Source organism: Chiloscyllium plagiosum, chromosome 28, assembly GCF_004010195.1.
Source record: "Chiloscyllium plagiosum isolate BGI_BamShark_2017 chromosome 28, ASM401019v2, whole genome shotgun sequence".
In the NCBI taxonomy this organism is placed as follows: Eukaryota; Metazoa; Chordata; class Chondrichthyes; order Orectolobiformes; family Hemiscylliidae; genus Chiloscyllium; species Chiloscyllium plagiosum.
The window spans coordinates 17,577,135-17,589,708 of NC_057737.1; the positions used below are offsets into that span (position 1 = coordinate 17,577,135).

The 12,574-nt window shown below is 41.5% G+C and overlaps 1 protein-coding gene across 3 annotated transcripts in view; it reads left to right on the forward strand.

The window, feature by feature from the left end:
- The window catches only part of ankrd13b (ankyrin repeat domain 13B), a 363,369-nt gene that overhangs the window by 306,003 nt on the left and 44,792 nt on the right, over nt 1–12,574 (forward strand). For all 3 annotated transcript variants that reach the window (XM_043718413.1, XM_043718411.1, XM_043718412.1), the window contains one exon: nt 830–960. In XM_043718413.1, the coding sequence (XP_043574348.1) occupies nt 830–960 (131 nt within the window). The remainder of the gene's footprint in view (nt 1–829; nt 961–12,574) is intronic.

Consider the following 12,574-nt stretch of genomic DNA (forward strand, 5'->3'; position numbering starts at 1 on the left):
TGGAGTGAACTTCCAGAGGAAGTGGTGGATGCAGGTGCAGTTACAACATTTAAAAGATATTTGGAGAAGTACACGAATGAAAAATGTTTGGAAGGAAATGGGACAAATGTAGGCAGGTGGGACTAGTTTAGTTCAGGATTATGGTCAACATGGACTGATTGGACCGAAGGGTCTGTTTCCGTGTTGTATGACTCTACAGCTAGGACAAGGATAGCTGGAAAGGGAAAGGAGTCCTGTACAGGTTCTCATGGTCATACTATCAGCATAAGCAGCCAAGCGCGATGTTGCTCCAAAGTTTCTGTTGGCCATCTGTGCTAAGTGTTGGGAAAACCCCTGTGAAAACTTTATTGACTATGGACCCAATTGAGCAAACTGTTAGCATTTGTGGAAAGCTGTAACCAATCAACCAGCAAAGTTTCTGTGACTCAAACCCTCACTTGTGCTTTAATCTGCCTGCACTTCAGCCTCCACGAGAAGGCCCTTTGCTCATAGTCATTCATTTAGTTTCTATTTTAGGAGTTTCAAGGATCTTCAGTAAAGCTTTGAGAGTTATGTTGTGCCTTTCAGTCCAAGTTTACAGTTATTGAATAAGTCACAGGAGTTTATTTTATTTGAGACTTTCCTTGTCATTTTTGTGGTTACATCCCTAGTTCTCTCACTTTCCATTGAAAACTGCAATCAGTAACCTAATGCTTTGATTGAATTGGTTTGCAGATTGATTCAATAAGACTGAGTTATGTTGAGCTACTGGTTCATTGTGTTGAATCCAAACGTTTGTAATATGTGCTCGAACTTGTGTAATGTAGTTTGTCATCATTTTGTAATCCAGGCATTCATTACTCAGACATTCAGCAATACCAATCCAACATCCATTACTCCAGAGGAGTACTTCAACTCGAGCTTTGACCTGGGAAGTCGCGATATTGGACGTTCCATGGAGCTCACCACAAAAACACAGAAGTAAGCTGAAAGCCTCTATTATTGTCTGTAATTGCTAATAAATACACTGCAATTTCCTGTTACATGCTCTGGTATAATATGACAAATCCATAACAGGGGCGCTACTCCTTTTTACTAAACATTGTAACGTTCTACACGAAACCCTGCTCTGTTCTTACCATGAGACAAACCCAGAATTATGATCTCAGTTTCAAGTTATCAGACAGAGGAGTTAAATTGAATCTCAGCATTGTGGTGATATTTACCCAGCTCAGAGAAAACAACTTGCATTTATGTAGTGCCTTTGACACAGCAAAATACCCCAAGTTGCTTCACGGTAACTTATGTGCAAAAGGTCTTGCACTGGGTAAGTCCTGGACAGATGTTAGGAATATGTTGAGTCAGAGAATGAATAGAGAGCAAATTAGTTAAAAAAAATTGTTGAAATTTAGATTAAAGGGTAATTATTCAGATTAGAGGAACATAGAGAATACATCTCCACAAACATTATGTTGGAATCAATATCACTCATAATTTACATCAATATTTTGGACTTTTGTACAAATAGCTCAATGTCAGATTTTGAAAATGATACAACTAAGGGTTAAAGCTGAGACAAACACTTCTGGTCTGGAACTTTCAAAATAAAATCCTTCCACTGAAGTAATGTATTACCTAATTTTTCTTAGGGAAAACTGCTTTCTCTTGGAGAAAGTATTTAATCTAACTTCCACCAGGAACTCGTGAACTGAAACAAAAATTTCCAAACTATGTGTTTTCACCAAAGCAAAAAAAATCCTGAACTGAAAGCAAGCTAATGCTCCTCATTGTTTACTCTGTCCACTCATAAAACTGTCACTATTATACAAATATCCATTTTCACACAAGAAATTCTCTCTCTCATGCTGGTTGAAAGAAAATTGCGGCTTTGGAAATATTGACAAGTTAACAATTAAACCCCTTTATACACACAGAACAAAACCCACATGCCACTAGTTCAAAATCCAAACTCTAAAATAAATTATATTCATAAATATATAAATTACACACTTTACATCATAACTCTCCCCAAAAGTGAAAATGTATCTTTAAGAGACATTTTTGTGCCCAAATATCACTATCTTAATACTATTTCTGTGTCACACAAACAGTAGTGACATATTGTTATTAAACAAACAATGAGTTACTCAGCAACCATATTTTACATAAGTCCATGGACACCACTGCACTCAGTGTCCTGCATATTTGCTCTCGATAAATTGTCTGCAATAATATTCATTTTCTTTCAACAGATGAATAGCTTTCAAATTATGTAGTTGAAGAATTAAGCTCCAATGAAACAACTGTAAATTTTTGTCCCAAAATCTTTCCAAGTAAATCCAAACATTATGAGCCATATAAATAACAGTATCTTCCACAGTGTTGGTAATGTATATTTCAAAATGATATACAGCAATACAAGATTCAATTTGACTTTCTATATCATTGACTATTTTTTGTATGTGGTCAGTTTCTTTGAAAAAATCATGAATAGGCCATTTGATCCCCATCTTGCCATTTTGTAGTGAAACAGCCTCCACCTGTATGGTTGATAGCCCAACTCTCAGGATTCAAAAGAATCCATTGAATACAAAGAAGCCATTGTGGAGTTATTGGGGGCATCCCTAATGGTAAACAGTCACAAAGAAATTCCTATATCCTAGTCACTAGGACATTATTGACAAAAAGCTTTAATCATGGTCTTTTCAAAACATCTTGAGATTGTGGGTGATAAGCAAAAGATGTAAACTATTTTATTCTAAAATTATTCTTTAGTTCTTTGAATATTTGGGACATAAAGTTTAAATCTTAATTTTTTTGTACTCCATATCTTTAAAAAAACATTGAGCTAACCTTTCTACTATCATGATTGCACTAATTGTTTCTAAAGGCACTGTTTTAGGAAATCTTGTAGAAACATCCATAATCATTAAAAGATATTGATTCCCATTCCTGGTTTTAGATAGTGGTCCTACAATATGCATGAAGACACTGCTAAATGTTTTTTCATAAGCTGGTCTCAGAATTAAAGACACAGATGTAATTCAGAGTCAGGGTTTCCCCACTGCCTGCCAGAGATGGCATGTTTATCAAAATTTGATCACATCTTTATGTAACCCTGACCAACAAAATTTGAATATTTTAGCCCATGTTTTCCTAATACCTAAGTGACCTATCAAGCCACTTGTAAAATTCCATTAATCACTCAAATGGAACTACCGCCACATTGACTGGTATTTGAGGTGGTCTCCATTTCCTCATTTGTTTTTTGCCTTGCAAATATTAACACTCAAGTATTGTTTCTGTTTCACCTTCTCAGTACAGTATTGGATATAACTGTTTATAATTCCAAATTCATTTGACAATTCCAAATTAATTTGATAATCTGAGGTTTCTAAATCTTTTCCCCAGTTTAAATTTTCTTCCTATATAATTTTGTGAACCTGAAATCTAGTCACACTTAAGAAATAATCTAGGATGTTCCTCCTGTAACGTTTCAGTTTGTTTTACCTCCACTGGCGAGATCAATATTCTTGAAACTGTCAGTTCCTTTTCCAAAATAAAGTCAAATTCTTCTGCAGGAATTTGTTTTACTCCTCCCAATATAACTATTCCATTTACTAACTTACTCTTTAATCCAACACTGCAAAATGAGACTGGAAATTAAGCCTTCTTTATCTCCAAAAATTACTGTATATACTTGAGTAATAGTTGATCTAATGTAAAAGTTGACCCCCTATTTTTGGCCAAATAATCTGGAATTTTCCATAAATCTTGTGTGAAAGTTGACCCTAGTTCTTCACAGATAACAGGTCAACAAATATGTGTCAGTGTGCCAGCCGTCACACCCCACTCCAGCTTTCCAATCTGCTAGTTGTTCTGCACCGCTCCTGATCTTCCAGTCCGCTAGCTGGTTGAGTTCCCCTCCAGGTTTTCAGAATTACCATAATTCATCTTTTTTCCCCTTCATTAGTTTAGAGATCAGTTGGGTTTCTGCTAATGGTACTAATTGAATTTTGATGGCCATGAACTTCGGCTCCTCAAAATTAGTATCCATGCAACAGTTGACCCCATAACTTTAACCTTAAAATGTAGTTTAAAAATTTGACTATTACTTGAGTATATATGGTAATATTTTCTTGTTCATTAGCCCCTCTTAAAGACAAGTAGTATCATCAGCTAACATCACTGATTGACTTGCTCCAGCAATATCTTTATTGTTTTTCCCTCTTGATTAGATGCAGAAGGAAATGCTTCTCTTTTTGAGATAAAATTCTCAGAACCTCCAGCGATCTAAATCTCCTTCTCAATATTCAAAAGTAATCCTCATGACTTCCTGAGCCACCTTCCGGTCTTGTACATTCCAAGGAATCGTTCTCTTTGTACCACTACTACAGTTTTAATACCTATATCCTTTCCGGCTGCCTCATTTTCTGAAGATTCCCTAGACATTCTTATTACTACAATTAGTCTCGCATTTAACTTCCAGTGATTGGCTTTGGTATGGTCCAGTCTTATTACAATGGAAGCATGTTAACTTTATTTTTGTTGTGTTCCAGTCTTCTTCCTTAATTATTTTGCTATCCTTCTAAAATGGGAACTTCTCCCATTGACTTGTCCAGTTACCTGTGTTTGTCACGCTTTCTATATATCATATTTACTACCTGTGGACTGGATTGGAAAACAATACTGCTTTAATTAATAAAGATAGCTTAACGTTTATATAAAACCTTCCATGTCCTCTGGATACCCTGAAGTGTTTTACAGCCGATTAAATACTTTTGTGTAATCATGGTTGTAATTTAGGGTAAATTTAACAAAATAAAATCAGCACCTATCGGTGAAATGCATGCAAATTTGAGGTTGGAAACAGAGCATAAAGCAAAGCAAATAGCAAATTACAGAGTTCATTATAAAATCATTACTTTGATGACAAGATGTAAGTAAAATATTACTGTTTAGCTCATGTTATCTCATCTGGGAATATATTGTTCTGTCAGACAGAACAGTTGCACATGTTTCATAGATTGCTATATTCTGAAGTACAGCACACTGAAATCAACTCCAAAGATTGACAATTTTCAAATGGAAAGGGTACATCACAGAATAATTTTCTGGAGCACTGTGTTTTTATGACACGCTGCAGAATGTGATGATGCATAAAATGCTCTTTTGAAATAAAGCTAGATAGTGACTGAATTGTTGGTCTTTCATTGTTGAAGTTCTGCTCTTATTAAAGCCTCCTTCCTCACCAACAACCCCTCCACCTCTCCCCCAATGCCCACTGCCAACTTGATTAGATCCAAAACGTCAACTAGAAGGGAATACCGGTATTTTGTAGTTTATAATTTATGAGCTTTCTCAGATATTGTCCTGATCAGTTACTTCTCGGCTGATCTTAGAGTTAATTATGGAACTCACATCTGAGTTAGCAGGTAGTATTTTTAAGTCCTACTCCAAAGACTGAATACTCAGGGGCAAGAATAATAAAAAATATAAATATTCAATTATCTTGCTCTTGCTATGTAAATTGCTTCAGTTCTCAGTTTTTTTTTTCCTTCACTACCTTGGTAAATTGTTCTGTGTTAATGCCTGCCTCTGTCTCAAATTGAGAATTTGTTTTAAGCTACAGGGAATGAGCATGAAAATCACGGTTCACACATGAAGTTACATATTGTAAATACTACATTAAAACAAATGGGGAGCATTTTCAAAGATTACACAAAAGTGGCCTTAAATCAATTTGTGGTTAAGCTCTGTTCTCTAATCTGAGCTTAGACCGTTGGGTTTTTTAAAAAGGAAAACTCTTTCATAGGATGAGTGTGTTGCTGGTCTTAGTCGGGATGCTCAGAAATACTCAAACATAATCATCGATCTGTCTGTATAGTTTAATATCTGTCCACTGCAGATCTCTCCTACTGCCTTTCCAATTCAGTGAATGATACAATAGGCTTGCCATCATTTCTATCATTGTATAGATCCAGAGCCAGCACATAGTTCAGGAGAAATTCTTATCTTTAATTAAAAGGATGGTGTGTATGTGGAACAGATTTCCAACATGAATGATGGAACAAGAAACATTATAGGCTTCGTGAAGTAACTGGACAGGTGTTTACCAACAAATAGGATACAGATTAATGCAAGAGAGCCATGAAATATAGTGGCTAAGTGCGCTAACAGGACCATGAGGCTGCTCTTGTGCTACTGTGATTACAAACCATGGCAACTTAGAATATTCTTTCAGCTCTCACAATGGTTTAGTGGGTAGTTGTATTGGATGTTGCAATATTGGGCTTCTCCAATGGTATCCTGCATATGCCATGGCAATGCAGCTTCGAACATATCACTTAATCATCATGGCAACTGATGGTGTATTGTCACAGATGTCAATGCAGGGAAATGTCTCTTCATTCTGACGAATTAAGAAATCTGCCAGAATATCAAAGGTTTGCATGTTATAGCTTGTCTAATTTAATTTAGAACATTTTCCCAAAGCGGTCTAAAGGAATGATATAGTGGCAGTGGAGGCAATGAACCTTTTTTAGATTAGATTAGATTACTTACAGTGTGGAAACAGGCCCTTCGGCCCAACAAGTCCACACCGCCCCGCCGAAGCGCAACCCACCCATACCCCTACATTTACCCCTTACCTAACACTACGGGCAATTTAGCATGGTCAATTCACCTAACCTGCACATCTTTGGACTGTGGGAGGAAACCGGAGCACCCGGAGGAAACCCACGCAGACACGGGGAGAACGTGCAAACTCCACACAGTCAGTCGCCTGAGGCGGGAATTGAACCCAGGTTTCTGGTGCTGTGAAGCAGCAGTGCTAACCACTGTGACACCGTGCCGCCCACAACCTTCTCTGAGTTAGATTGATCCCAAGGACGGGGAGATTTTCTTGTAAGGGCAGGTTGAGGATATTGGGTGTATATGCATTGAAGTTTAGAAGATTGATAGGTGACCTTATTAAAATACAGATGATTCTTACGGAACTTGACAGGATAGATGTCGAGAGGATGATGCCCCTCAGAGGTGAGCATAGGAGCGGGGACATTATTTCAGGATAAGGGGCCACTCTTATAAGGCATAGGAATTTCTTCTGTCTCAGGGTAATGAATCTGTGGAATTCTTTACCCCAGAGAACTTTCAAGGTTGGGTCAATAATTTGATCCAAGACTGAGTGACAGAGTTTTAATCAGTAAAGGAATCAAGGTGTCTGGGAAAATGCAGGAAAATGGAGTTGAGGATTATCAGAGCAGCCAAGATCTTATTGCATGGTGGAGCAAATTCAATGGGCGAATGGCCTAATTCTACTCCAACATCTTATGGTCTTAAACAATACCTGTTTGAAGTTGAGCACTTTAGTGAGATGAGGCCTTCGTCAATATTCCTCCTCTGTCCAGAAGGCATCAAACCCTTGGTGCTTGGTTGTCCTACCTCACTTAAACAAGTAATTACTAAACATGTTTGAACTTCAACAGGAAGTGAAACCTAGCTTAAGAGCAGAAGTAGACTAAAGACCTCTCAAGCCTACTCCAGGGTTATAGCTGATTTTGTGCCTTATCTCTCCATATCCCTCAATGCCTCGAGAACTAAAACTCAATCTATCTCTGCCTTAAATATACTTAACCCTGGAGAATCCACAGGCTTCTGATTAAGAGAATTCCAAAGCTTGCCAACTCTCTGAATGGAAAAAAAATCCTTCTCAGTTGTAAATCGCCAGCTCTTTACCCTGAAACTCTGCCTAGTGTTTTTGACTCACTAGCCATTCAACATATTTTCTCATTGTCTGTTCTGTAAAGCCCCTTCAGAATATCTTATGTTTCAATGAAGTTACCTCATTGTTCTAAACTCCACAGATTGGAGAAAGAATTTTCCTGATCATAGGATAACCCATTTGGGAACCAGTCAAGTCAGAAAAGATTGACAAGCATGTTGCCAAGGTTGGAGGATTGGAGCTATAGGGAGAGGCTGAACAGGCTGGGGCTGTTTTCCCTGGAGTATTGGAGGCTGAGGGGTGACCTCATAGAGGTTTATAAAATCGTGAGGGGCATGGATAGTATAAATAGACAAGGTCTTTTCCCTGGAGTGGGGGGGAAATCCAGAACTAGAGCGCATAGGTTTAGGGTGAGAGGGGAAAGATATAAAAGAGACCTAAGCGGCAATGTTTTCACGAGAAGGTAGTGCGTGTGTGGAATGGGCTGCTAGAGGATGTGGTGGAGGCTAGTACAATTGCAACATTTAAAAGGCACCTGGATGGGTATATGAATAGGAAGGGTTTGGAGGGACATGGGTCGGGTGCTGGCAGGGGGGACCAGATTGTGTTGGGATATCTGGTCAGCATATCTGACTCTATGATATTTCACAGAGGTGTAATCTAAAAGGCAACGGATACTGATCCAATGAGGAGAAGATTAGATGAGGTGGCCAAAAGTTTGATCAAGGACGTCCATCCTAAAGGAATTGGAGAGGCAGAGAAATTTAATGAGAGCATTCCAGAACCCAAAACTGAGGAGACAGCCAGCAAAGGTGGGGGTGAAGGAGAATTTCTAAAGGCCATTTGGACGTATGGAGAATCTTAATGGGCAAATGTAATATTGGAGGATGTTAACAAAGTTAGGAAGAATGAGACCATGATTTTAAACATGCAGCTAAAAATCTCAAATGATGCTTTAAAGACACCAAGAACCAATGGGCCAGCACAGACAGAGCGAATGGTGAGTGGAACCTGGTGCACGGAAAGGCAGCAGCAGCAGAGTTTGGGATAAACTGAGCTTTGTGGCCACAACAGTAGGATAAAGGCTAGGAATTCTGTGGCGAGTAACTCACACCCCAAAGCCTGTCCACCATTTTCAAGGCACAAGTCAAGAATATGATGGAATATTCTCCACTTGCCTGAATGAGTGCAGCTCCAAGAACACTCAAGGAGCTTGGGACCATCGAGGACAAAGCATCTCTCTTGGCTGGCACACTATCCACCACCTACACTCCCTTGACCATTAACGTACAATGGCAGCAGGGTATACCATCTACAAGATGCACTGAAGGCTCCTCTGACAGCATCTATAACACCCACAAATTCTATTCCCTAGAATGACAAGAGGAACAGATGCATGAGAACACCACCAAGTTGCTGGGTCTAAATCTTAGCTTTCCTTTTCTAACAGTACTGTGGCTCTCCCTACAGCTCAAGGACTGTAGCAGCTCAAGAAGGTAGCTTCCCCTATCTTCAGAGCAATTCAGGATGGGCAATAAATTTCTGGCTTAGCCATCAATGTCCACATACTATGATAAAATAAAATATAACTAACGTTTATGGAGGGCTTCAGATTATGTGCCCAGCAAGGAGATATTTGGAATAAGTTAAAAATCACACAACACCAGGTTATAGTCCAACTGATCTGATTGGAAGTACTAGCTTTCAGAGCGCTGCTCCTTCATCAGGTAGTTGTGGAGCAGGATCATGAGACACAGAATTTATAGCAAAAGATTACAGTGTCATGCAACTGAAGTGATATATTGAACAAACCTAAATTGTTGTTAAGTCTTTCATCTTTTAGAAAGGGTTGTAGGTTTCAGTTCATTAATACATAAATCCCAGAACTTCCTTGTAGTAACATTCTCGAGATAACTTAAGGGTTTATAAAAAAAGATGACATCTCAGCTCAGACAATGCATGAAAGGTGTGAGGTTAGAGTCTGTCTGTTTCCCAATCTTGAGTCAGACTAGTTCTATTTCCAAAGTAGAAATTTATTAAATGTTATATGGATCGACTGCCTGCAGGATGCGTGCTTTATGAGCAACATAGAATGTATCTGCAAATACAATTCTGAAATGCAAATTCACCTCATAACTTATATGTGTGAGTGTGTGAATGAGAGAGAGAGTGTTATTTCGCGTGAGACAGTGTGTGTTTGCATTTGCGCATACTTGATAAGAGTTTGTGTGTGAGTGTGACTCTGTACCAGCTTGTGAGAGGGTGTGTGAAAGGTGTGAGTGTAGGGGGTGTATGTGTGTGTGTGTGTGTGTGTGTGTGTCTGAGAGAGGGTCTGCGAGAGTATGTGAGTATGAAAGTGTATGTACATGTGAGAGAGTGTGTATAGTGTAGTGGGGTCACCTGTAGTATGACATGAACCCAAGGTCCCAGTTGAGGCCATCCTCATGGGAACCGAACTTGGCTATTAGCCTCTGCTTGGCCACTCTGTGTTGTTGTGGATCCCACAGTCTGTCTTGGAGGATGGTCACCCGAAGATCCGAGGCCAAGTGTCCCTGACCGCTGAAGTGTTCCCCGACTGGGAGGAAACATCCCTGTTCTGGTGATTGTTGCGTGTCCATTCATCCATTGTTGAAGCATCTGCTTGGTCTCACCAATGTACTGTGCCTCGATGCATCCTTGCCTGCAGCGTATGAGATAGACACGTTGGCCGAGTCACATGAGTACCTGCCGTGTACACGGTGGGTGGTGTGCCCATGTGTAATGGTGATATCTGTGTCGAAACTCTGACATGTCTTGCAGTGGTTGCCATAACAATGCTGTGGTCGATGTTGTCCTGCATCAATACAGCAGCACATTATCAATGAGGATGAGCTCATTGCCAAGACCTTCCCTATGCCTCCACTTCTCGCCTTTAAACAACCACCAAACCTTAAACAGACAATTGTTCACAGCAAACTGCCCAGCCTCAGGCCAACATCGACCACAACACCGTACAACCCTGACAAGGCAACCACCACAAGACGTGTCAGCGTGGCAACATAGATACTACCATTATACGTGGGCGCACCACCCATGTACTCATGTGTCTCGGCCAACTTTGTCTATCTCATACACTGCAGGCAAGGACACCCTGAGGCATGGTACATTGGTGAGACTGAACAAAGGAAGTGAGGACTGCAGATGCTGGAGATCAGAGCTGAAAAATGTGTTGCTGGAAAAGCGCAGCAGGTCAGACAGCATCCAAGGAGCAGGAGAATCGATGTTTCGGGCATAAGCCCTTCTTCAGGAATGAGGAAGGTGTGCCAAGCAGGCTAAGATAAAAGGTAGGGAGGAGGGACTTGGGGGAGGGGCGTTGGGAATGCGATAGGTGGAAGGAGGTTAAGGTGAGGGTAATAGGCTGGAGAGGGGGTTGGGGCAGAGAGTTCGGGAAGAAGATTGTAGGTCAAGAAGGCAGTACTGAGTCTGAGGGTTGGGACTGAGATAAGGTGGGGGGAGGGGAATTGAGGAAGCTGGAGAAATCTGCATTCATGAATTTGTGATGGATATGGAAGGATCCCTTGGGGACTTGGAGGGAAGTGAGGGGGGAGGTGTGGGCGAAAGTATTGCATTTCTTGCAGTTGCAAGGGAAGGTGCTGGGAGTGGAGGTTGGGTTGGTGGGGGTGTGTGGATCTGACGAGGGAGTCGTGGAGGGAGTGGTCTTTCTGGAACACTGATCGGGGAGGGGAGGGAAATATATCCCTGGTGGTGGGGTCTGTCCCCCTTAGTCCAAGAACTCCCCACGTCTGTTCGGGACACCACCCACGCCCTCCACCTCCTCCATGATTTTCGCTTCCCTGGTCCCCCAACGCCTTATCTTCACCATGGACATCCAGTCCCTATACACCTCCATCCCCCATCACGAAGGCGTCAAAGTCCTTCGCTTCTTCCTTTCCCGCCGAACCAACCAGTACCCTTCCACTGACACCCTCCTTCAACTGACTGAACTGGTCCTCACTCTGAATAACTTCTCTTTCCAATCCTCTCACTTCCTCCAACCCAAAGGAGTAGCCATGGGCACCTGTATGGGCCCCAGCTATGCCTGCCTCTTCGTCGGATATGTGGAACAGTCCATCTTCTGTAGCTACACTGGCACCACCCCACTTTTTCCTCCGCTACATCGATGACTGTATCGGCGCTGCTTCGTGCTCCCATGAGGAGGTTGAACAGTTCATCCACTTTACGAACACCTTCCACCCCGACCTCATATTCACCTAGACCATCTCAGACCCCTCCCTCCCCATCCTAGACCTCTCCATTTCTATCTCAGGTGACCGACTCAACATGGACATTTACTATAAACCGACCGACTCCCACAGCTACCTAGATTACACCTCCTCCCACCCTACCCTCTGTAAAAACGCCATCCCATATTCCCAATTCCTTCGCCTCCGCTACATCTGCTCCCAGGAGGACCAATTCCAATACCGAACAACCCAGATGGTCTCCTTCTTCAAAGACCGCAATTTCCCCTCAGACGTAGTTGACGATGCTCTCCACCGCATCTCCTCCACTTCCCGCTCCTCTGCCCTTGAACCCCGCCCCTCCAATCGCCACCAGGACAGAACCCCACTGGTCCTCACCTACCACTCCACCAACCTCCAGATACATCGTATCATCCTTCGTCTTTTCTGCCACCTCCAAACAGACCCCAACACCAAGGATATATTTCCCTCCCCACCCCTATCAGCGTTCCAGAAAGACCACTCCCTCCGCGACTCCCTCGTCAGGTCCACACACCCCACCAACCCAACCTCCACTCCCGGCACCTTCCCCTGCAACCGCAAGAAGTACAAACTTGCGCCCACACCTCCCCCCTCACTTCCCTCCAAGGCC